The following is a 25,346-nucleotide window of genomic DNA, read 5'->3' as shown; positions in this document are numbered from 1 at the left end:
GGGCTCCACACGTTTTGCATTATTGTTTGATCATACTAAATTGAATCTCTGCTAATCCCACATACAAGGACTCATTTTCTTTCTTTCATTCAATGAAGTGCATCCTGCAAAATGTTTTATTGCATTTTTCATTCAGAATCATGAATGCATATTCATCAGCATTCAGTATTAGAGGAGTATTTTCCCGCTAAAATATACAAGAAAAATATGTTCAGTGTCATTTAAGAATGAGTGCGTGCGCAGTGCCGTGAAGCTATGTGGGTAGAACTCTCTACACTCAATTCAAATTCAAACTATTTACAAGGAGTCAGTGAGGATTAACCACAACATTTGCAGTACAATAAGCAGTCCATTTTCATGAGAGATGCTGTCTATTCAGCCGCTGAATGCTGAGCCCCGGGCTTTTGGTCTTGGCACGCATTTGGCATTGAAATTTAGTAAACTGTGTCTTTGATGAAGTGATACTACTGCATTTAAGCTTTGATTATAACTTTTATTCTCACTGGTCTAAATAGTGTTTGTGAGCCACTGCACGTTGTTGCCATGACACTCGCTGGCTCCTGTTCATCTTCTTGCTTCTATCTTTAGGCAGCCTTTTTAAGTGTGAGCTATATAGAGAAAGTGTGTGGGTGAGAGAGAGAAAAAAAGGGGTGGGAGAGAAACAGAGAGGGGAAGAGAGATGCTCCCTTTGTATGTGCACTTTTGTGTCGTGGCCCTCCCCTGGGGTAGGGAACGTGGACTCATAACACTGGAAATGCCTTGTGTGAGTGTTTCAATGGCGAGGGAAGTTCATTTGTAGCAGGCTTAAATGCTGGAATTTATGATTGCATCTTGAGTATGGAGGTAGCATATATAGAAATATATATACTGTATATGCACAATATGACATAACATGGTAACGCAGCTGTAGTGCAGTCTCACGGATGGATGATGCTTCACCATTAAATCTGTGTGTCGCAGTCTTTTTTCTGGTAAGTCATGCATTGTTTATACAGTATGGATCTCATGTCAGGATCAGATCTGTTGTTTGGGATACAGTGCAGTGTATACAGTCTTCCTGTTAGGATGACTGCCGGAGCCTAGAGGCCGCAGGCAGAGAGAAAGCATTCTTACTGCAGTGGATTAACTGCTAATGCTGACGCCTCTCTTCTCCCTTTCATTTAAATGGATTTCTCCCCCAGTCACTGCCCTCTTTCTCCTCTCCTCTCCTCTCCTCTCTTCTCCTCTCCTCTCCTTTCCTTTCCTCTCCTTTCCTCTCCTCTCCTCTCCTCTCCTCTCCTCTCACAAACACTTAGCAGTGGCAGTCTTTGTTAATTCCTATGCAGATGAGAGGACAGTTTCCAGTGTGTTACTAATGCTGTGCCTGAAGCTGTGCTGTCAACTTGTCAGAAAAGGGGACTGTCTTATTAAGGGCTTCATGCAGATTAGGAGTTTCAAGAGAAATCTTATATGATTAAGTTTGGGCTAACCTAGGTCTGTCTGGTCATAATCACATTATGCAATGCTATCTATTTATTATGAACACATGAGTCAGCAGGCAGTGGCTAGTTGGGCAGATAGTAGGGCAGTGATGAAAAAGGACAACTACTCATGCACGCACTTTTATGCACATGTGGGTAGCACCAGTGCTCATATGTTAATTTGAGCACATCGACTGTGTTTGTATTTGCCTCCCAGGCCTCAGCGGCTGTGATACACCCTCTTCACTCTGACACACACATACACTTCACGTGCTCTCCTGATGTATTCAGAATTCATCTGTCAGGGCGTATGAGTCATTGCATTGACGACTTCATTATTTGGTGAGGAATGAATAGCACCGGCCAGTGATATCTCAGTTAAACACACTGTGAATGTGTGGCATTTGTTTCACTCCGGGCTTTATTTTAGAGCTGGAGACAAACCACGGGAATAGGTCTTCCTCAAAATAACTGCATGCATGTGCAGTCGGCACTTGGAGCCACGGGCAACTTAAAATCCTTTATCAGTGTTCATTCAACATCGTTCCCCTGCCAAGGTACAGGCAGGTATCCGCTGTGACTTACTGCAGCCACCAGCTAATGCTGTTTTGTAGGATGCAGTGGGCTCTAATAAATAGTAGTGCCGCTGACTGAATCTGAGCAGGTGGTTGTGTCAGAGCCTCCCTAGGCTGTTTCTTCCAAAGAATGAGTTTCTGCCTGTCAGGTGTGTGTGCTGTTGTTGTTGTCATATGCATAGGCGTGCAACTCCATGCTTATGTTGGGTGTGTGATTTTGTGTGTTAGAGAGACAGGCAGATAGGCTCAGGGCATATTCTCTTATATAACTGTTGAGAGGGTTTCCCTTGCTCCCTACAAATGCTATTTCCACTTTTATTTCAGATGGCTGCATGTTCCCAGGGACTGGAGGAACAGTGCTGTGTGTTAATTCTCGTACTCACTGGTGTATCCTGTTTTACAGTATCTCCGTGTTATACTGCATATTTTGTCAGATCATGCGTGCCTGTGCATGTGCAGATTTGTGTTTATGCTTCCTTGGGAGCACATTCTGTTTTATACCTCATCAGGGCCAGTATTTCTATCCTTCCATCATCACTCCTAACTGTGGAATGCCACTGCCACAGTAGGACAGTGGGGATATATTGGTAGATAGTTTCAGCAATGTCATAACATGCAGTGATTTTTTTTTGTTTTGTTATGAGACTATTTAAAGCCTAAGGCACTCGGGTGCTTGTTATCCAGCATCAATTGTATCATTTGTGATCGTTTTCCCAGGCTGCTCAGGTTATTTTACCCACAGTCATGAGCTTCTGCTGTTTGCAGAATGTGCTGATTATTTTTGTGGCTATTTGACAGGTTCATATAGGGGATAAAGACTTTTTCTGGTCTTAAGTCAACACAGAAGAATGTCATCTTGTGTTAGGTAATATGATGATCCCTTATTATCTGACAGTCCCATCTTAGAGCAGACACCCCACAGGCTAAAATGTGTTAACAAGGTCTTTCACAGAGAGATTTCTATGTATTAATTCCACTGATAACTTTCACTGTAGCCATTCTCTCTACAATACATTTCTCTATAGAAATACGGTCATGTGACCAAGGCCCTGCCAGTGTTAAGGGGTACCAAGGCTAGTTTAAAGAGGCTGAGTCACACTTTTTGACCCCATGGGAGCTTGGGGTGCGACACATACCCAGTGTAACTGGAGCTGCAATGTTGGAGTGTTACAGCAAACAATGCTTGACATAAAGTGATGATGTCCGCGCAGGTGCTCTTTTGGGTGCGCTATTATTAACGTCCTTTTAGGTAAACTCAAATTGATGGTGGCAGATTTACAATAGAGCGTTCGTATACAGAAAGTGTTTATGGTCTTTTACTACGGACTTTTTGTTATATGAATATTATATATTTGGGCAACTGCACGGCAGATATCGCTGCACATGTGCTGTACCTTAATTGTGTGATGTAATTTGAAACTCTGACTTCTCCTCTTTCGACCCTCCTTGAGTGGCACCTGGAAGTTTCTCAGCATCTTTCTGGATGTGTGTTCTTCATATATGTTTGCAAGCAATTGGGCAAATTTGTACTTTGGGGCTCCATAATAATTAAACTGACATCACTTTAGTAAAAAAAAAACCAAAAACATACATAATAATAATGTTGGAATTTTACAGGGCACAAAATACCTCAGATTTTTTACCCTGCATTGGCTCTCTTTTGCCCCAGACTTATGGCAAAACTTTCCACACAGGATAGCCAATAAACTAAATAACCCTTCCTAAGTTTCACCCCTTTTCACTTCCAGTAACACTTAAGTAGGTTCGGTGCCCAGCAGAACCTTTGTCAAGTTTTCCCTTTCCTGTTATATAATGCTATGTAGTAGGTTCATCTATGATGAAAAGAAAACACATTTTGAAGATGGTTGAAGATGTGGCTAGGGGGCCTAACCCTGAGAGGGGCCCTTTCCTGAAGTGCAGAGCAGATGAATTTTCATATATAAAGTGTCACAATCTCTGTCAGCTTGACGGAGGTTGTGACACTTCATAGTTTAAAATTGGGAGCCCAGTGTGCCTCAGAGAGCTTCTCTGAGGCACCCTGGGCTCTCCCTCATCTGACAGTGAAGCTGAAGGGAGCATGCTGTCTCTCTCACACCTGATGCTAACACTATTGCTGTATTAGTCCCACTGTAACCAATTCTTCCTCTCGATCACTGTGTTTACAATCAAGTCGCTTACTAAATCTTCCTGACTGCTCTGATGTGTATAACAAAAAAAACTTTGGACCAGCAAATTTTTTTTTCAGATATGTCTTTTATTTTATGTAAATATTGTCTCTGAAAATGGATTTTATCATGATTTGCATCCTAGTTTGTTTTTGTTTTTTTACTCAAAAAAATATATATATATATTATAATGGTTGTTGACAGGCGGAGGCAGGACCTGCTTGGACTGTGTGCCCCACCCCACAACACATGGGGGATGCAAATGTATAGCCACAAATGATGAAGGGAAATGTTTTCTTTAATCTTCGTAAGTCTACGTGCTTCCCCAAATCACTTTTGGTGTTATTTCTTTGGATATACACATTGTCTTTGTGAGTATATGCTTCCATCCCATACTTTAGTCCATGTTTGTTTTTGTCATGTTTGTCCGACAAAGCATCACTAAGAGGGGTTGGATTTGAGAATTTTAAGCAAGCTAATTCTACAACTTTTAACAGTTCATAAAATAATAAAATTACTGATGATACACAAATAGATACCCAAATAATAATTAGAACTGTTTAATCATACTCATGTTCAATACGAAAATTCTATAAAATGTAATTTGGCCATTGCTGTGCACATTGTTATTATATTCATGGTCAGTTCTCTTAATATCTAAACAGTGTTCTACAAACGTAACTAACAGTGACATTGGGTGCAAAAAAAGAACAGAAGAATCTAGGCAGGCAAGTATTTACAGTCACCCATGGCGCCAATACATTATTCAGATCTGATTAGGGGTTGTCATCTTTCTGCTTTGTCAACACACAGGCCAATATCTGCTGGCTGTTGTCTTGGGGATCATGAGTGTTTAGCATAAATTGTCTATGTCTTAAAAACAGCGCCAACTCAAAATGCCTTGAAATTTCCCACAATAATGTTCACATTCATCAGTTTTACTTCATTCATTGTCAACTTACTCGTGACTTGCTGCTTTTACAATGACCGTGATAACTTTTTTTGTATTTCCCATCAATGTTGCCGGTCTAAACAATTCTGGTTTTAGTCTTATACACATATAGAGGCAGCATCCTGAGAAATAGTTTGAAAGATACACTATATGAAAATCTTTGGTCTAACAATACTTTCACTTTAAGATTGTGTAAGTATTCTTCGCTATTTGGATATATTTTGCGGAGACCTATGAGTAGGCATACTACTAGCATATAACATTTACTGTGAGCCCTCTGGACTTTTTTATGAACTCAGAAGAAATCTTGTACAGCAATGATCCTTCAAGTGGAAAATAGGTTATAATGAATTTTAAGATAGAGTATTTGGGGTTTGCTATAAAACATGTTATTTTTGTACATTTAAAACTAGCAACTGCTGTGACTTAAATACACAGTAATTGAGAATTTGTACTTAGAATAGAATATGAAGCTCTGACCTCACTTTGTCCCTGCCCTAAAATAATGAGACAGAAGCTAACTACCTGTACGGTGCTCTGCTAGTTAGAATGTATCCTGCAGGGCTCTGTGAAAGATGGGCTGGATTTTTCTGGCAGCTGCCACTTCTTGTGTACATTATTTAGCCCAACTTTCTGCCTCTGACCTCCCTGGCTCCCTGGTACACCACATGCGGCGTCAGAGAAAACCCTTCATCACATACACGTATTATGCAACCCCCTCACTCCCTCATTCCCCCTCTCCATCCGCCCCCCTTTCTTCCTGACCTCATAGCTCATCATCCCTCCCCTCATCACTTCCATCTCTCTTTTCTCCCCCTCTCTTCAGATCAAGTTTTCTCTTCCCCACTGTCGTTTCTTGGCTCCCTCACCTCACCTCCCCCCTATTCACTCCATCCCGTTCCTCCCTCCAGGCATGTGAAAACACCTGCTTCTTGCAGCCTGCGATGTGTGTGTGAGTATGAGAGCATGCAAGTTTCTATATGCCCGTGTGCAGTCGTATATTTTAGATTTTAGAAGTTTGTTAGCGATTGTTCGACAAGACAGCACTGTGTCAGGCGGAGTCTATGAAGTCTTTGATGACAGGAATTGACCTATCAACAAGAAGTAAGGTGCTGAGAAACACTGAATGCCAAACAACCCTGCACCCAAATATCGTTTCACTGCAGAGTTTTGCATTTCAATCCGATGTTCTGCTTTTGAACTCTTGTGGCGTGGAGGCAGTGAGAATGTAAAATCATTTTAGCTCGGAGGACAGGTGGAGCTCTAGATATTCTAAACCAAAACTGCCTTTATAGTGACAAACAGTGGACATGATGGTTGATTAAAGCAGGTGATTATAGGCTGTTTATTGCCAACATTGTCAAAATAAAAAACAAAATATACTCTGCTCACAAAGACACACAATACAAATATCCAACAAGCACTGCATGCAAATGTAGCAGGCAGAAAACTGGGGAGGGATGGGAAGACACTCCTGCTCTTACCTCCCAGAGTTTGGGGCCGCAGGTGGCTGACAGTGCTCTGATGAATGATGACACTAGCAAGCGCGCTCAGTACAACCAGCACAGTAAAGCAGTGCTGGCTGAGGCAACCAACCAAATCCTAGTATAGGTCATTTGATTTTATCCCTCACACCACAGTTGGGCTCCGAAAAGACCAATCGTCGGGCTTTAATTAAGTACACACTGGCGCTGATGCTGAACAGAGAGATAAATAAATAACAGTCTGTATTTTCAATAGTGTTCCTAATGCGTCCTTTTTGTTGCAGTTGGTGAAAAGCTACAATGCTGTCTTTGGGGAGCTTGTTACAGTGTCTTTTAACAGAGGCACTGTTTCCCCTCTGTGGGAAATTTTAGAGAAATCTCAGACTGACTACACCTTCTGTGAACAGTGGGGAGCTTTAGGGATTTTCGCTTTAGGGTTTGCCAGTCTTAATGGATATGTAAGGAAGTCATTTTGTGCAAATGAGGTTGAAAACACTTGTTAAAAAAGAAAAGGGTCAAATAAATGGAAACAGATATTGAAATCGAGTTAGTGATGAAAAGGTTATCTAGATTCAATTTACTGCAGTAAAAGTAAAACTATAATATAATAGAAAGCAATCTGATCATATATCAAATTTTCACTTCCTTGCCCAGATTTACATGAGAATATTGATACCACTCTTAGGTCTGTAGTACAGTTATGAAGCTAATGGCATGATGTTATGTTGTGATGGTGAAGGCTTATTGTTTTACAAAGTACAAAGAATGGCATCAAGATACATTAAATAAAATTATTTTGTGTTGATTATTTAATGTTTTTTTTTTTTTTTTTTTAGTTAAATTCAGTTATTGTCCAAATTACCTTTGGCCTTGTGTGAAGTAGCTACGTAACATTTGGTTGTAAATTCCATTGCGCGTGACGGCCAAAAATTCAAATATTTTAATACTGAACATCAATGCTGTCTACAGTCACCGTTGCCAGAATTCCCTGCCAACCTCATCTGTTGTTCACTAAAATGACATCTGGTTTGCTGTCCACGGTCTCCCTGATTCCATCTGAACGCAACATAACAAATAGTCTCCCACGGTGGTATTGCCACACATAACACATACGTCACACCCGCCCTCCCCATGGTCCCGTCTTGTCGGCTGTCCTGTTTATACAGAAGCAGTTAGGCAGCATAACTGCGTCAAATCCCCACCTTGAACAGGTAGTGTAAGATTAGCTAATGTCTTGGTTTTTGTACAGATTAAACAAACAGTATAAAATCTCATGTAAGCAATTAAGTATATTTTTGAAAACTTTTGTACCATTCCTTTAACATTTGCCATAACACATGGTGGAAATTGTTGAGTCAAGTGTATGTTATCAACCAACACTGACAGCTACCCCCAGTGGTTCCAGTATAATTTGGATTTTTAATAGAGTTACAGCAGCAGTATGTTGGGTTATAGTTCTCTGTGATAAATGCTTTCAGCCATTAATGCCACTGTTAATCCACTTTCCCTTAGCAAATACAATATTATTATCAAAGTAGCACAGTAATGACCAAGTTCCCGCCACAGAACTGTGGAAAACAGGTGAGAAGTGTACTGAGTTACATATTTTATGTTTCTCCTCTGCAAGCTTGTCTTCAAAAGCCTGTTTTTATTCCACAAGAGACTTTATATACCCTAAATTCTGGCAGTGTTTATAGAAAGACTTCTCTCTTCCTGCTAAAACTTCACAATGTTATGCAGACTCACTAGGGGCTGTCATAAAGAACAGATTCATCTTGTTCTGCAGTCTCCAGAACACATAGATATTGCACTGCTTTAACATTAAATAATAATTCATTTTACTGGTCCCGTGGTTGTGTCAGGAATCAGTAGGAATATTTCTCCTGAAGCCCTTAGGTCTAGGAATGTTGTGATACCCCTCGTGATGTCTTTAACCTTAATTTCTCCACCCCGCTTGGCATGACCTACCTCTCTTACATCTAATCCATCTCATGCTATTTCTCAAATCCTCCATGCTCTGACCCACTGACTCGCCTTTACACTAATGGCTGAACGAATAAACAGCTGACGTCTGAACAATGGTGACAAAACTGCGCTCAGGAAAAGTCCAGCGATTTATTTTTAGGGCGCTTTGTGGCTGGAAGGCCTGGGAGGAAGCAGGAAGTCAGTGTGGTTGTCGTGGTGACGGGAGGGGAACAAAAGAATTGGAGCAGACTGGAGGGGAAATGGGTGTGGTGGGCTTCGCCTCCCATTAGCTGAATACCTACTGACCACAAACAGATTCATTTGCTAGCGCTGAAATTTGTAGTCTTACTCAGGGAAAGATTTTTTAAAGACGTAGCTCACTGGCTAAAGGCCAGTAGAGTCAGGACTTACCGCAGAATAGATCCACAGCTAGAACTAAAGAGCTGATCTCAGACCAGTAAATGAACATGAAGGAGAATTGTTGAATTCAGCCAATTCATTATATTTCTACACTGGTTGCATAATGAGTGGGTGTCCAGCATTATTCATTGCATATGCAGAATTTCAAAGAAAATCTGCAGAAAGAGACGAGATGAATGTCATAAATTAAACTTAGAGAGTTTGGCTCGTGCACTTCTTACTAATGCTGAACTTAATCCAATGCTTCAAAAATAGGATCTGGAATATTTTACTGTCTTTCATCCAAAGGTGAGAGGTGCAAACATTGTTCCTCGTATGGTTGTCAGTGTGGCAGTGATGGATGATGCCAATATTGTAGCAAATGACTGCTGCCTAAAGTAGCACAGCTTCCTGCCTATATCCTACCAGGATACTAATAACTATTATGAGTAGATATTGCCCTGAGGCATACATTTCGAAGTCAAGCTCTGCAGCAATACTATAATCACACCATGCTTTTTTGGCAGCATTGCATCAACCTTATTCAAGGAAGGTGCCGAGGATGTGCTTTGTACCCACATCTGTTTGTCATATCCATCGACATGATATTTAGACACGCTTGAGGTCTGGAGAGAGTCCAGTTTGATGACATTAGATCGGCCTCTGCTATTTGCAGATGATCATCTCCCTTTGGCTTAATTGGACAGTGGTATCCAGTGTGCACTGGAGTAATTCTCTCAAGGGGACAAGATGCCCCAATCAAGCGGGTGGCGAGCAGCTGCTTCCATGGAAGGGGTTCAGGGTCATTTTCACAAGTGAGTGAAGGGTGAGATCTTGAGATTGACTGTCAGTTTGGTGCAGTGGCTGCAGTGACAGATGTGCTACCAGACCGTGGTGATAAAGAGAGGACACTGCCACGAAGCAAAGTTCACTTTTTCTGACCCTAACCTGGTTATAAGTTCAGAGAAGTGACAGAAAGGATGTTATTTCAAATACAAAGGGACAAAATTGCAGCCCAAAATGTCTGCATTATATGTTTCTGCAAACTATACTTGCATTGCGTTTCTAGGTTTCATAAGTATTATATCAACATTTCTAAAGTGACATAGTTCTAATTACATGTACATGAGCTCTCTTGTCATCAGGAGGTGAAGGGGATGGTGGATGGTGTGTTACCTAAGCAAGACAGCTGCAGACTGCAGACCAATATTTGAGACCAACAAACAACAAAACCATTTGTTATTCAGTGTTAACATATTTGAATAATCTTTTATTTTGGAGCTTTTATTTTGGAGCTTTTATTTCAGAGCTTTTATTTCGGAGCTTTTATTTCGGAGCTTTCCTCCGGGTTGCACCGGAACCGAAACTGCTCTGGTCATGTGACAATTTACACAAAACGTGATTTTTCACATATGTCATTGAGACCCTTTATGATTTCAGTATTTGCTGTAAATGCATTGATAAATCGTTCAGTAACATTTTTAGAGCCTTATAACTGAAAACATTTTTTGCGATCACTATTGTGACCGATGAGACTAAATGGGTGTGGGATTGCTATATTAAAACTGGTTACTTTCAGCCGAAGCACAATCTCATGCTGATCATAATCAAGTTTTTTTGTGCCTAAAATGAACCACATGTTAACCTCAGTGTTGTAAAAATGTAAAGAATTTTAAGCTTTAATACATCTGCTACATAACTGAGTACAAATGTTAAATAACCATGGTTTGAAGAAACATATAATGCCAACATTTATTCTGGCATTTGGGTCGGAAATTGAGTTACTCTGCAAGATGATTAAAGGATTAAAGGTTTACTTTTTTCCCCATATTTTCCCCCATACTAATACAGTACTCACATGCCCATAATTTTCTGTAATTGTCACTTTAATTGTTCCTTTTGTGCCTACTGACAGCAAAGCCATTTCAAACTAAGAGATTCAGGACAAAGAGGTACTGTAAAGTACAGCCAGTCCCTCCAAGATTTTGCAGACTGTTTTTGTGATTGTTGCAGCCTGAAATGCCTGATTTTGCAGAAGCTTTTCTAAAAAAATGAACATTATGATTTATTTTTTAATTTTTCCCTTTTTTTTTCATAAAAAAAGTTTGTATTTTTTTAGAGTTCTATTTACATGGGATGCACGTCATGATATGATGCATTTTAGAGACATTATTGTTATAAACTAAAACAAAAATTTACAAAAATCTTAGTTTTAGTTTTCTTTGCCATAGTCATTTAGAAACAGCAAGGTTGACGAGGATGAAACGGACCAACCTGAGGGTTAGCCTTTACAGCTGAAGTTAATATATGGGTTTGATCAATCAAGCGGATATCTTCATAATTTTTTAGTACCAAATTTCTGCAAAATATTACTCTCTCTCTCTGCCACAGTTCAGCAAGGAAACCCTGAAAACACAAATAGGAAATTTCATAGTATAAACAGTAACTTCGGAAGAAAGACACCTATTTTGCTAAATGCTGAAGCCTCATATCAAATCTTCATTTTCTTAACATTTTTTATGATCAGCAGAGAATTTACCTCAAATAGACATTAAGGTAATCCAGCTGAGGTGTGTCAGGTTTTTGCAAAGGCACCTCTCCTTGATGGTACAATAGACATCACCAATTTTATAAACAGTCTGAGAAAGACCCATGACACCACGGAGTGATCTGCGTGCTCTGTTTTACTGTGGATCATCAGCTTGATAAATGATTGGAAAATTGATAAATGAATGGATGGGTGGGTGGAATAATACCCTCACAGTCCAGACAGGAAGGAACATTATGCTCTAGATTTTATCTTCACTCATTAATCCATTGTCATCATTAATTTCCATTGGGAAAACTGAAGAGTTAGGTGGAAGCTTTCCATATTATTTGCTGAAATGATTTAAAACAGGGCTGCACATACAGTGAGAGGACACAATTACATAATATATAGTGCAATACACAGTATTGTCATATTGATAAACTGCATCGCTGCATGTTGTGCATGTAATTCACATACAGTAAGTTTAAGTTCAGTCTTATTTTACATGTGATTCACTGCTGGCGGAAGAGATTCTGCCATTTTTACAAACTCTCCCTCTCTTTTGTATATGTATGAGTATATTAGCATTGGTGTCTGTGCAGATTTAGACTTTCAGATGTGACCTTTGTTGTCTAAATGTCAGGGAGATTGGAGAGGGAGCCCACAGAGGTAGGGCAGGCTTATGTAATCTGCTCACTCTGCGTTTCACACACACACACACACACACACAGACACACACGAGCACAGAGCAAGGGAAAAAAAAGCTTGTTTGAGGACGGTTGTCATATCTCAGCTGTGATGCCTCGTACAGCAACTCTCTGAAAGCCTGGCTTTCAGGAGCCATTGCTTTTATCAGCACGTATGTGCAGAAAGTGCCCTGGAAATTATTTATGGCTTTAAAAATACTGATATAGTGCACTCTTTTGGTGTTATTCTTTTAAACTTATTCTCAGTTCTTTTGATCCATCCCGAATCTCTCAGCTGAATGTGCAGACAGAGCGTAGTTTGAAGTGGGTTTCGGTGTCTGCATGTGTGTTGGATGGTTGGTGGTGGCTGGTTTGGAAATGTGGAGACTGAACTGAACTCATTCTCCTGTATAAATTCATTCATGATCATGTTGTGCTCTCTTCATAATCTGCCAACAATGAGAGGCGCAGACACCAGGACAAGTGCTGCAGGCCAGGATGCGCTCCAGTGTAATACACTGATACACCTTAAGTATCACTGTGTTAACACGAAAGCCAAAATAATGATGTGCATGCCAATGGCAAACACGTGCATCAGCTGGGAGCTAGAGCCATTTTGCCCTGTCACTCATAACACTGAGCCTTAAAGAAAAACTGCACCAAAAAAAAAAAACTGTTTTGAATACCAAACACTCACCTCCTGTAGGTTTGAAAGAGTGGCTCTGAAAGTGTGTGCTCCTTTTTGGAAAATGTCAGCTGTAGTTTTGCACAGATCCAACAGCAGTTACATGCGATAACAACAGCAGGTTCGTGGTGGAAAAAATGTGTCCAAAAATCCACAGAAACTTTTCGGAACAGTCCCGAAGCACAACCCACTTCTCTGGTATCCATCCATATGCTCAGTATGTTCCACACAGTCATATTTTTGCCAAAAGATATCAACCCACAACAGAGTTTGTTTATGTTGGCCCTGAGTGTTAAAAAGCTAACCAAGCTAGCAGCAACTGCAATGTGTTCATTTAGCAGTATTTTGGTGCAAATGTGACAGTTTGGAACATATTGAGCATATGGAATGGCAGCTGCAGGAGTGGTTTGAGCATTTTCTAGTGAAATGTCGATACCTTTTTCATGCCATAATGCTGTGTTGCCATTAAAATGTATTGTGAAAGATATAATTTCAAGCTAACTAAAGCCTCTGTCTTCTCTCACCACACTTCCCACTGCTACAAGGACGTATCCCTGTTACTTTGAGGGCACAAAGGGTTAAGTCAAGAGATTAATATTTTCATACAGCTCTTTGTGATCTTTAAAATTGTATTATGCCAATATGATATTGGTTGTGAGTTGTTGTTTTTTCAGTGTGTGTGATGCTCAGGAAATTGTTGCTCTATTTTGCAGTCATTTCTTTTGTGTCTGTTATGATGTCTTTTGGGGCCTGGGGCATCACATGATTACCATAGTGGAAATGAGCTTCACCATAAGTACTGGGCTAACCTCACTGCTTCTGAATATCTTTTCCTGTTCCACATAGTTGTGTTTGTTTAGTTTAGAGAAAAACACCACTTACTCTAATTGAGGTTTGGAGCTGTGCATGTTTCAGCTTCCAACCATGTTTTTTTTTGTACCTTTATTTGTTTAACATAGGTTTTTTTGAGGCCCGTGCTTTATTTCAGATTATGTCGTGCTCTGTATTTACACAGTTACACACCTTCCAATCTGGATGTTGCCTCTTGCAAACACAGTCTGATCTGTGGCATTCTGAGCAGCTCCACTAGTGCAGTTTGAGGTTAACCGGGTTGCTCAAGGGCACCTCAGCGGTGGTAATGAGGTCGGGACACTCAAAAAGCAGTTGAAATCCACAGTGCAAAAAATAGGTTATGACATCTTGCTGGCCCACCCACCCACACTGCGTGTTAGGACATTCCCCTACATATGTTTGAAGTGAATAAATCCAGCTTTGTGTGTCCTTGCATTAGCATACACAGTTAATTATTATTAAAATGTATCCACAAAAGGCTTAGAACGTACTTGATCCTAGTCTCATTATAATACACAGAGGGTCTAGTTATTAAATTAAATGGAACATTAACTGATTTTACACAATATCAGGATCACAAGTTGCAAGGAGTACCACTCAGCCTGTAAAACAGATACAAGTCTTCTGTGAGTCTGGAGGAGCTTTATCAAGTCTGATGATGTCATCAGGGTAGGGATGACACATTTTTAACAGACAGCCTGTTGGGGGTGTGGAGTTTGAAGGATGTGAATGTTTACAAATACAGAAGGGCTAACAGAAATTTGTTATCATATTTGATCGTAATAGGTTAAAAAATACAGAAGTTGTAGCATAACTGTAACCATAAGCATCGATGATGTTACTTCGACCTTCTTATTTCTAGAAAAGGTTTCTACATCAGCAGAAACCCCTTGATGCTGTCAGAGAAAGAGTACTAAGCTTAAAAGAACCTACTAAGCTACTGCTGTAAAGTTTCTGTATTCTTTATGCTTTTAAGTGCCTGCATTGGGGATTGAGAAAGTCAGATTTTAACATTATTGCAATGCAGATTTCCTCCTCTTTCTATTTCTTGACATTTTAACATTTCAAAGTATGCAGTGGTGGATGAAGTACCTAAAAGCTGTCCTTGAGTGAAAGTACAGATATCGAGTTTGGTAGAAGTTAAAGTAATTATATGATGTATAAGTAACTTTATGATATTATACGTACGTAAATATTGAAAGTAAAAGTAAAGGTAAATGCTGATGAAAATAATAAGCAAGCAGTCAGAATTTTGAGAATTATGAGGGTAATACACCACCTTAAAAATGGAGCCTATAATATACTAGAAGAAAAGCAGGGTCTCTTTTTTTTACAACTTAAAGGATTTAAAGAACAAAATCTAGTTTTTCCTTTCTTCCCATTTCTTCATTCCTTCCTCCCTTCCTTCCCTGTTTTGTAGTTACTAAAATGTGTAGGGGAAATGCAGTGAAGTAAAATTAGACATTTTTTTAGCATATGTAGTGGAGTAAAAGTGAAAGATAACAGAAATATAAAAACTCAACTTAAGTGCAGATATGCCCCCAAAACACTTAAGTACTTTCAAAAAAAGTACAGTCACTTCATTATTACACCACAGAAAGCATTTTACTGGAAAATGTAAATGAAAGGCAGAGCTGCTTTGTTTTGACTCTTGGCTTCATCACACTCTGTTTAACATGAAAAAGAATGTGAATTTGAGTGGGACTAATTTATAAATGAAGCATCAGTCAGGTAGTTATCCTTCTGTTGTGATATGATAGTTTGATCTTTTTTAAAAAAAAATCTGTTTTAGTAATTGCATTTTTGATCATGCAGATGCACTCTTGATGGCACCCTCCAAGTGGCAGCTGCTTGCATCAGTGATGTAGTTCGGCAGGATGGTAGCCTAATGCAGGGTGTAAATGTGGTTGATTATCAGATCAACTGGGCATACTGTATCTGATTGATGCGTGGCCGCAGACAAATTGGCAGAAAAGGCTGACATTACGCCAATAAAATTATAAGATGGTGATCACTTTGAGGAACGTGCATCCATTATTCTGACATTTATCCTCCCTCATCACGGACTGTTAATGATAAGTGATAAATCACCACGGCACGGTGATATTTTTAGATGGGGTGGGAGATGAATGAGGTTATGATTCTGGCCTCTGTGGTCGATGTTGTGAGCGAGGGGCTGGCTGTGCCCCTCCCCCCGACTGTAGGTGATGGCTGAAGCCGGTAGTCTGGCAGTGGAGCTCTGATCAGGATTAATCCAGGACCGCCTCTCAGCCTCACAGCCCATCTCTCTGGTCCCCACTCACCGGAAGGCAGCTCGGCAGCTGCGACCAGCCTGCGCACAGCCTCTCTGTTGTTTGCTTTGAGAATCTATTGGCCTGAGAGTCGGTCGGTTTAGGGGAAGAGGCGAAGCACCGGCAGGTGTTGACTAGCGGGGAGAAATCGCGGTGCAGACTGATGACGATGATGATGGTGAGGAATGATGCATCTCTTCCCGTGCCTTTATGAATTACATCGCGTATTGTGAAGAGGCGTAGGGGCATCCTTTCTTCTTCTTCTTCCTCTTCATTTCTTGCCTAACTGTAATGGTGGATATCTCGGTGGCTTTGAGGCTACGTGTCTAGACGGGGGAGAGCTGAATAACGCCCGTCACTGAGAGCGCATCTCAGCATCGGCCCGCAGCGCTGCGCCATGGCCTTGGATGTCCAGACTTGCGCGGTGTTTACGGTGATCGCGGTTCTGGTGCTTGTGAACGTGCTGTTGATGTTCATCCTCGGTACTCGTTAATGGATCTGCGCTTGGGGCCCGGTTCGCAGCGCAGCGCACTTTCTCACAGGAGAGGAGAGAAAGGCAGTGCGCGTTGGTCGAGAGCGGGGACACCCGGCGCTCCATCACGGCTACGCGTTGAAATGAATGACGTTGGTACAACATAATGTATTTCTGTTACCCCCCCTCCCCAATCCTTCGTTATGTCTTGTGTCCTCTCACCGTTTGTGATAGCTAGTGTTGTCTGGTGGTGGTCGTAGTTGTGCGGATACAGATCTGTGATGCTCTTACCTTTTCTGTGGTGACTGGAAATTCATATCCCCCGCATATAAACATGTCCCCCCCTTCCTACGTCGCTCTCCCTCTCTCCTCCATGTTGTATTTTGTGGATTTGCGCATGGAATAATTTTATTCTATAACAATTCCCTTTTAGATGAGAAAATTAACGTGATGGTCTCTTTTTTCTGACAACAACCCACTGCTGCGTCAGGACTTGTTTTGCTATTGTGATCCACTGTAGCCACATCCACAATATGGCAGCTGAGAGCTGAGCAGTGAGTGATCTCAGCAATGAAGTAAATGTGATATTTGTGGCAAATAGCGGTGCAAGTGAGAGGTTTGTGCTGCTGATCATAGACTCTAGAGGATCATTGTAATCTCAGCTGAACAGTAACCAATAGCAGGCAGGGCTAGGCCTAATAAAGGAGGGCCTCCGTCACTCCAGGTTTCCCCCATTTTAGATGCAGCTAAACTCAGCTCCCATTTCATAGCCCACAATATTCACATTTCTTCAGTTTGCAACATTTCAAGGTGGCACCTGTTTCTGAAGCCTACACATTATTACACCTGGCCACTTAATAGGTACTAATAAAAAATGAATCAGTATGTGTGCATATTTCTTACAGATGAAATCCTTGCAAGTGAAAAGGCATGTCAGGTGGAGTTAAAAACTGCCCTTTTTTTTGCCCCCACATGCAGTGGCATAATCTAATAAAGAATTGGAGGCAGGTGTCATGAATGTTGAATGAATGTCAGAAATAGATATGCTAAAAGCCTATCCCACAGCAGACCATGACAGTCCTATAAATAGGGATGGTAGGCAGGCTTTTTTTTAAAAAAAAAAAGAAGATACTGTATGTGCTCTCTCACACTCAAGGCTAAGTGCCGTGTGTCTTTTGTGTGTCTCTAGTTAAGTGGTAAATGTTGTTCTGTAGGTGCAGAAGGAAGTGATTGGTGCCCATGTATTATGAACACAGAAACCTCCATCACATGCTGAGGCATGTGGGCTGGTGTTTTCATCACTGTGGCACAAGGCATAAACATCCTTCCTGGAGGGGACCCCCACAGGACTGTAAATATAGCATCCTAATATTGTACACCGCAGTGGCTCAGGTGGCTGGCTAGTGTTAACACAGTGCTACTTACAGATGTTCACATGTAAGCACGTGAGCACGCTAAGCTGCATGTATGTGAGCGTGTGTGAGATAGTCTTGGGTGGGTGTTATCTGTAGTTCCTCTTTGAATCTGAGTCGTGCACACGTCCCAAGTGTTCACACATTTGTACTCCCTCCAGGGCAGGTGCCTTCTAATAGAGCACTGTTAAATGCTGTGCAGTCAGAAGTGTCAGTGCGCGGATGGTGTGTGCGAGTAAGACAACATTGTGTGTGTGTGTGTGTGTGTGAGGATGTGAGTGTATTTCTCACCGGTTTTAGGCAGAGCATCTTTGATTGGCTCCCAGACTCAGGGTATAAGTGTATTACATAAGAGGGTTGGCAGACACAGGGAGGACGGACCGCGAGACTCACTCAGTGCGTCGGAAAGAGAAGCCTCTTTCTGGAATACAGCACCTTGTTACTCGACATCGCAGGCTCAGCTCTTGCGGAGGACCATCACCTCGACCGCTTCCAAAAGAGATTTAATTATCATGATTGTATGAACCGGACTTCTCCATGCATACACTCTCTGAACAGTTTCATGCCACAAACATGGTAAGGCTGGCTTAAGGCGTGTGTGTCTGCTTGTGTGTGTGTGTGTGTGTGTGTGTGTGTGTGTGTGTGTGTGTGCACGCGCGCGCATGTGTGCACGCGCTCAGGGATGCTGTAGGTGCTTTGGTGCAGATGTGCTATGGCTAGAGATAGAGGAGGATGTTGGAATGCAGTGGAGCTGCCAGTGCAGTGAATGCTGATGTGTTGTGCTGCAAAGATGATATAAGCGAGGGAATGGGCTTTCTTTCTGTTTCATTGTCAGTCTCCATGTCTGTGGTTGAACATGAAACAGAAAGCATTGTCATATATGTCCACATATAGGGACCGATTCTTCTGCTTTCATTTGCATTGACCTAAATACAGGTTTTGCGGTTTAAAGGCGGCAGTTTCGCCCTCTGATCTTTGATGTTGTAACTGCAGTGTAACCATAATGATTACATAGGTCATTCCAGCTGATAGGCACACAGGTAATGATGAGTATTGTGGCAAGACTTGTCTGTGTTTGTGTGTTTACTGTATTAGATCAAGCTAGGTGTGAGGATTGTGCCAAGGCAGGAATTGGGAAGATTGATTATGTAATGCTTTTTAATTTATTCAGACATGTAGAGGGGGAAAAAAGGATGCAATGTATTGGAGAGGGCAGTGCTGATCTCATTAGGGAGATGGAGGGATGAGGGGAAGGAGAGGACTGAGAAGGGAGGAACATTGGCTGTGAATGGATCTCTATCTATCTCTCCTTCACTCTTTCCGTCTGTTGGCTATATTACAGCAGATTGATGGGGACTGGAGAGATTGTGCTTGGAGTGAATGGGGCTGAAAATGGAGTGGTCTTGGTGGGTGTGGAGGGGGGGTGGATTAGCAAAAGCAGACATTACAGTAAGGGAGCAAGAAGCAGGACTGACCTCAGTGCCAAGGCTCATCTGCTCTGTGGGTTTCAGGCAGAGGTCCTAAAGTCAGATGGTGGTGGTAACGTTGGGCTGATTTGGCTTCCTGTGTTGTTGTTTTTTAAACTGTCCAATAGTCCAATGAATGATTTAAATCCCTTTTCCTGAATCAACAGAGATTTTTAAAATCTTTTTGAGTACTATCCATTGGTGCTGTTTCCATGGCAGCGTGACACATGTTTTTGCGGTAATCCTCCTCTCTTCCTGTAGTGGAGAGCTTTGAGATATAGGCTAGATCTATTGTTACCCCGGCTCCCAGCCCCTATGTGATACCGGATTGAATCAGCCTTCTCAATGACATCTTTGATCTAAATCCTGCACACACCGGCCTACACCATGTACTTTCTAAAACTGACATGACAACTATCAGGTAACTGGATTCTCTGACATGATTAGTTTGTCATTTTAATATTTAAAGACAGAGTGCAGCTATTCAGTGGCCACTCTTTCTGTGTCTCCCCTTATAGACACACTCCTAAATTTGGAAATATTCTGGTGCACCCTGAAGTGTCCTTGCCTTGTCCCATCATCTTGTCAATATCAGTGAAGCATCCTCATCTGTCGCCATGACGACGGCCATTCTTTCCCTTACAGGCATGGATGTCCCTCCCTGTGTTCACTCCTAGGCCCTGATTGGCTTATATCCCCCGTAGCTGTCTCAGTAAACCATCAGGGAAGTAAGCTTGTCTACAGGTTGAAGGGGCAACGTAGCTGCTGAGTCTGAGAGCTTTAATCCTCGCGGGGGGTTCTGATGAATACAAACAAACACACACACACATACACAATCTGCTGCTTCTCATGGACCGTCTTACAAACGCACTGCATCAGCATATAGGTGGAATAGCATATTTGTGCTGGAGTGATGGGGTGCATTTTAAAAGGTTTTCCTATCTGGGGATTCCATTTTATAAGAGGCAGGGAAATGTTAAAGGATTGAAGGAAAAATAACAAGCTCCACTTAGAAAGTAACAGTAGCTCAGTATCAAAGGGATAATTTGCCGATTTTCAACAAGTTTGGATCAAAACAATGTGGGTAGTATGTGTAAATGAAATGTGGTAGACTAGATATCCCTCCTTCACCCCAGTGAAACTCCACAAATTGGTGCAAAACACATCATATGGCAGAGTTTCACTGGCTCTCAGGCTGTTGCTTGAATACAGACTGTACTTACCCGTTTTCATATTGCCTGCTACCCATGCTGCCACTGCAGACACAAAGAATATAGAAGTAAACCAAGAGACACATTTGCCCAGCCCCCCCCCCAACCTCAAATGTAGACCAAAATCCAATTAAACGGTAAAACTAGGCAGCGCTGATCGAATATACATCAAGATTATTGTCACAGCACTGCCAATTTCTTGCCTAAAATGGTCTTAGAAAACACGGTTTAGTGCAGTGCGTCACTGTATAGGGAGAGTTTGTGAACAGGAAGGCAGCGCCATACTGCTTCCTGCACAGTGAAATGTGGGCCAAAATAAACTTAGATCAGAACTAAACAGTGCTGATCAAATATATAGCACGATTCTGTAACCGAGTTGCATATCTCTCGCTTCAAATTTATGCAGTAACATGTTTTAGTGCACTGTTTAACAATTATACAAGATTGTTTCATGCTGGCCGGCCACCTTTGATTTGTCTAAATCACCTGTCAGTGGGAGCATTTTGAGATCCCAGGAAGAGTCCTAAAACTTCGGAATCCTTCAGCATTTCAGCTTTTTTTTAAAAAAAGGGTTATTTGCTAGAAGCCTGAAATAAGGTCTGTAGTAAATACAAGCCAAAGAGAATTTCACTTTTTTTTCTCTTTTTTTTAAGTATGTAAAATACATCAGTAAATACCCCACTCGCAAACTTCGAAGCTTATATGTGTCTTTAAAAAAAAAAATTCTAACAAGTGGTGGAATGTGATTACAGAACATTGTCACGCTGAAAGCAGCTTTGCGGCCTCGTAGCAGTGGCAACGCAACCGTAGTGTAGGTAATTTTAGTTTAGCAATAGCTTTTTACTTAGGGCGAGTGCATTCAGGCTTTAAAATCCTGAAAGTGGTGTTCATTTGTGAAGATTATTTTGCTGAACAAAACGTGTAAGTATCATAAACATTTTGTTTATCACAAAGCTTATTTTTGGCAGTAATCAAACATCCAGTGCAAAAATTCATGGCATTTTGCACTGGGGCGATGTTAGCTTCCAGATCATCTATGGGGCACTCTATTGGTCTAGTGCAGTGCAGTTCATTCTGTTTTTTCTCTGTTTTCTCTGGTCATCTAGCAGTCATTTAAAAAGTATTTGTGCCTTTTTACGGCGTAGACTTCCTAGCTTATTAAAGGACCACCTTTCCAGAAGTGAAATACTTCTTTAATATGCAGAAGCCTTAATGCAAGTAAAGAACTAATTTCACGTCCATCCATGTGACATCCCTGTCTCTAGGCCTTTGATAACTCCTTACCTAGAGCCTAAGCAGCTCCTGTCAGGCTTGGTTAGCGCTGGCTGCTCTGCCCACAGCCCCAGGGACTGGATGCATGGTTAGCTCTGGACTGGAGAATGCTGATGAACACTACTTTGGAGAGAACAATTGGAACAAACAGTTGGAGCTCTGCCACAGATGCATACAGGGTTTTAATGCATGTGAAGTTAAAAGTGTGGCTGCACGCGTGCGTATGTGTGTTTGTGCTCAACTCAAGGCAACAAAGCCAAGTCCTCAGGGTGATGGATGATGAGGCTGTTTGGTAGATGGATGATGTCAGACCCAGGTCCTTCTCAGGAACATTGTCCGTTTTCTCTTGTCCTTTAATGAGAACAACCTTTAGCCTCTCCAGATCCCCTAAAGAATACTGATCACCTGACAGGCTCTTGTGCTGTTACACTCTACAGCACGATGCGTGCCCACAAAAACAATGCTCAGTTCATGTACATGCACAGCAGTTGTACAATTTAAACCGTTATTTTCAGTGTCGCATAATGTCCACATTATTTATTCATGATGCTAAAATCAATAGAAAAGATTTGATGAGTCATCCTTCCATGTTTTGTCAAAGACTGCTGCTGATAAAATAACAAGCTCTGGTGACGGCATGAAGGAAGGGAGATTATCCCTTCACATTTGTTTGCTCCTCAGCATTTATATTACATTAACACATGTAATTATTCTAATGTCATAATGGGCCAATTACCATCCCTGTGTGGAGACTGGTGCTGTGCTTCTGAACACTGTGTTGTTTCTCCACTAATGGCTCTGCCTTTTTTTTGTGTTGTCGCATTTTGTTGTGTTGTACTGTGGTCTGTGTCGGCTATTGTGTTGTTCTATTTGCAATCCCTAAGCTGCCAGTGGGCCCTGGCTTTGAGGGTGTGTATTTGCATCCATTAGTAATCTGAGTGGGTTTAACAACAAGGATTCACACAAATCGAGGCCAAAATGAGGCTGAGTACTGAATTACAATCACTTTCAAATTTGATTTATATGCTATTTTAGGTCACGTGGACCCATATTTATTGGTCAGTGTCTGCAGTGCTCCTCATGCTGTTGTAGTGGTGTTTCCACAGCAGTGGCTCCACGTTATGAGAACAAAGCATAAGATATTGCCTGTCTCTCCCTCCGATTTCTCTAGTTGATAAGTGGAGGTTCAATCGTCAACGCTGAGGCGGTATGGGACCATGTGACCATGGCGGACCGGGAGTTGGCGTTTAAGGCCGGTGACGTCATCAAGGTGCTGGACGCCTCCAACAAGGACTGGTGGTGGGGCCAGATTGATGAGGAGGAAGGATGGTTCCCTGCCAGCTTTGTACGGGTGAGTTAGCTGCAGCCATGGCTGGCCAGCGACCATAGACACAACACACTCCCACACACACACAGCAATGGAGGCACATGAACATATGCACACAAGCTAATAAATACAAAGAGGAAGGTGCACATGCAGAAAAAGAGAATACACACACGTTGATGTGCTCGCTTCACGCACGGATACACACTCTTGAATAATGCTTTATTTTGATAACACATAACACTCAAGAGATCAGAGAATAACTAGCTAAGGGCCTTTATTGTGTGTTCAGGGACAATAAAACAAAGATGCTGATGAGCCCCTTTTTTTAGTTTGGCATCAACTTCAGCTCCTACCCTTGAAATCCACTTAAATTTACAGCGTCCTACATCGTGATTATATAATCTCACAAATATTTCAGCTCAACTAAACCTGACACAAAGGTCTGATGCAGCTACTGCATGTGATTCCATACTTTGGTTTTTTTTTTGCTTTTTTTACTAAACTTATTGAAGAGAGAATTAGCATCCTTGTTGTAGGTGGAGGCTTTCCACAGCAGAGCACACACCCCTCCTCTCCCCAGACACTCCTCATGGCCATTTCCACCTTTCCACCCTTCCATAATCACTCCTGAGAGGGCAGGGCAGACAGGCTGACTGACTGTCAACCAAAAAGTATCTTTCTGTTCTGTCATTCTCTCTCTCCAAGGTGGAACCCCACCCTCCTCAGCCCCAAACAAAACAGGTTTTCTATATCAACCCCATAGCAACTCCACGGTTCCAAAACACCACGTCAAAGGTGCGTTTCCCAGCTTCATCTACCCATCCAGCCTGCCCGCCCACCCGCCCGCTCCAGTCTGTCCACGCAACGAACCCTCGACATTACCAAAACATTAACATGACGTTCTCACACCATTCTCAACGGGGTCGATAGAGAGGCAGAACTGATGAGTCAAAAGTAAAGTAATGTTTAATGTCTTCTTAATGGCCTGCACTCAAATTCTACAAATGTATTCACATAGAATTAGATGGATTCTGGAATTATTATTCCTTTTAACATTCATGGACATTTCTATTTTAAATATTGATTATTTTTTCAGTACTCCATTTACTATTGACTCTGACTATTCCTCAGTCTTAATGCTGCGCTACTAGTTCTCGTCCTGCAGTCAGTGCTCTACCACCCGTCACTCTGCTTGTCTGTGGCGCTGCATTTCTCATCTTGTGTTTGGCATTCTACCCGTCGGTTCTTTGATGTTCTCTTGGCAAACTGTGTGTCATCAGGTGTTGGCTGCTGGACATCTGAAACCACGCACACTTGGCCCTTTCTATGAGCGAGAGTTGAATACTCTTATGTATGTGGTTTTGTGTGTGTTGGTGAGTGCATGTGTGAGGAAATTGTGAGGTTGTGTGCGAGTGTATATGCATGCATATGTGCAGGGCAAGGATTTTTTTGAGTCACACACAGGGCCGAGGTTGGGCATTGCATACCCTCTGGGCACAAGTCTCAGAAAGAGGCTTATTTTAAACTCTGAAGGGTTTGGCAGTTTGTCCTTCGCCTTTCTGACATGCTGGAGGAACAGTTTCACTCACTGACCAAACTACCAGTGACCCTCTTAAAGAAGCTCTGTGTGTGTGAGGTGTGTGTTCATGTGTGTGTGTGTGTGTGTGTGTGTGTGTGTGTGTGTGTGTGTTTGCGTGTGTGTTTGCGTGTGTGTGTGTGTGTGTGTGTGTGTGTGTGTGTGTGTGCGTGCGCATTCATGCTCATGAGAAGTAAGTAGTACCACTTAAATGGCAAAGATTTTGTAAATGAATACTTGAATGTATCTGTTTACTAACACTCTTTTCATCAGATTTATTCACTTAACACTTAACTGAGCACATTTCTTATTCAAGTGCATGTGTGTGTGGCTCTGTGTGTGTGTGAATGTGTTTGCACTCAGCTGTGGGTGAACCAGGAGGACGGTGGAGCGGAGCCGGCTGAGGGGACCAGCGAGGTGCAGAATGGGCACCTGGACCCAACCAATGACTGCCTGTGTCTGGGCTCGCCCCTCCAAAACCGCGACCAGATGAGAGCCAACGTCATCAATGAAATCATGAGCACAGAGAGACACTACATCAAACACCTCAAGGACATCTGTGAGGT

The 25,346-nt window shown here is 41.8% G+C and overlaps 1 protein-coding gene across 6 annotated transcripts in view; it reads left to right on the top strand.

Moving 5' to 3' along the window:
* The window catches only part of LOC121948278 (spermatogenesis-associated protein 13-like), a 55,202-nt gene that overhangs the window by 8,640 nt on the left and 21,216 nt on the right, over positions 1-25,346 (top strand). For 5 of the 6 annotated variants that reach the window (XM_088081310.1, XM_042493629.2, XM_042493631.2 and 2 more), the window contains 3 exons: positions 23,049-23,228; positions 23,910-23,999; positions 25,144-25,344. In XM_088081310.1, coding sequence (XP_087937436.1) covers positions 23,049-23,228; positions 23,910-23,999; positions 25,144-25,344 — 471 coding nt within the window. The remainder of the gene's footprint in view (positions 1-23,048; positions 23,229-23,909; positions 24,000-25,143; positions 25,345-25,346) is intronic. The other variant, XM_042493630.2, reaches the window with a different exon arrangement.

This window comes from Plectropomus leopardus, chromosome 8 (assembly GCF_026936395.1).
Source record: "Plectropomus leopardus strain MGB_pleo_1.0 chromosome 8, ASM2693639v1, whole genome shotgun sequence".
NCBI classification, from domain to species: domain Eukaryota; kingdom Metazoa; phylum Chordata; class Actinopteri; order Perciformes; family Serranidae; genus Plectropomus; species Plectropomus leopardus.
The sequence above is the reverse complement of the archived record's forward strand: the minus strand, read 5'-3'. Positions and strand labels throughout refer to the sequence as shown.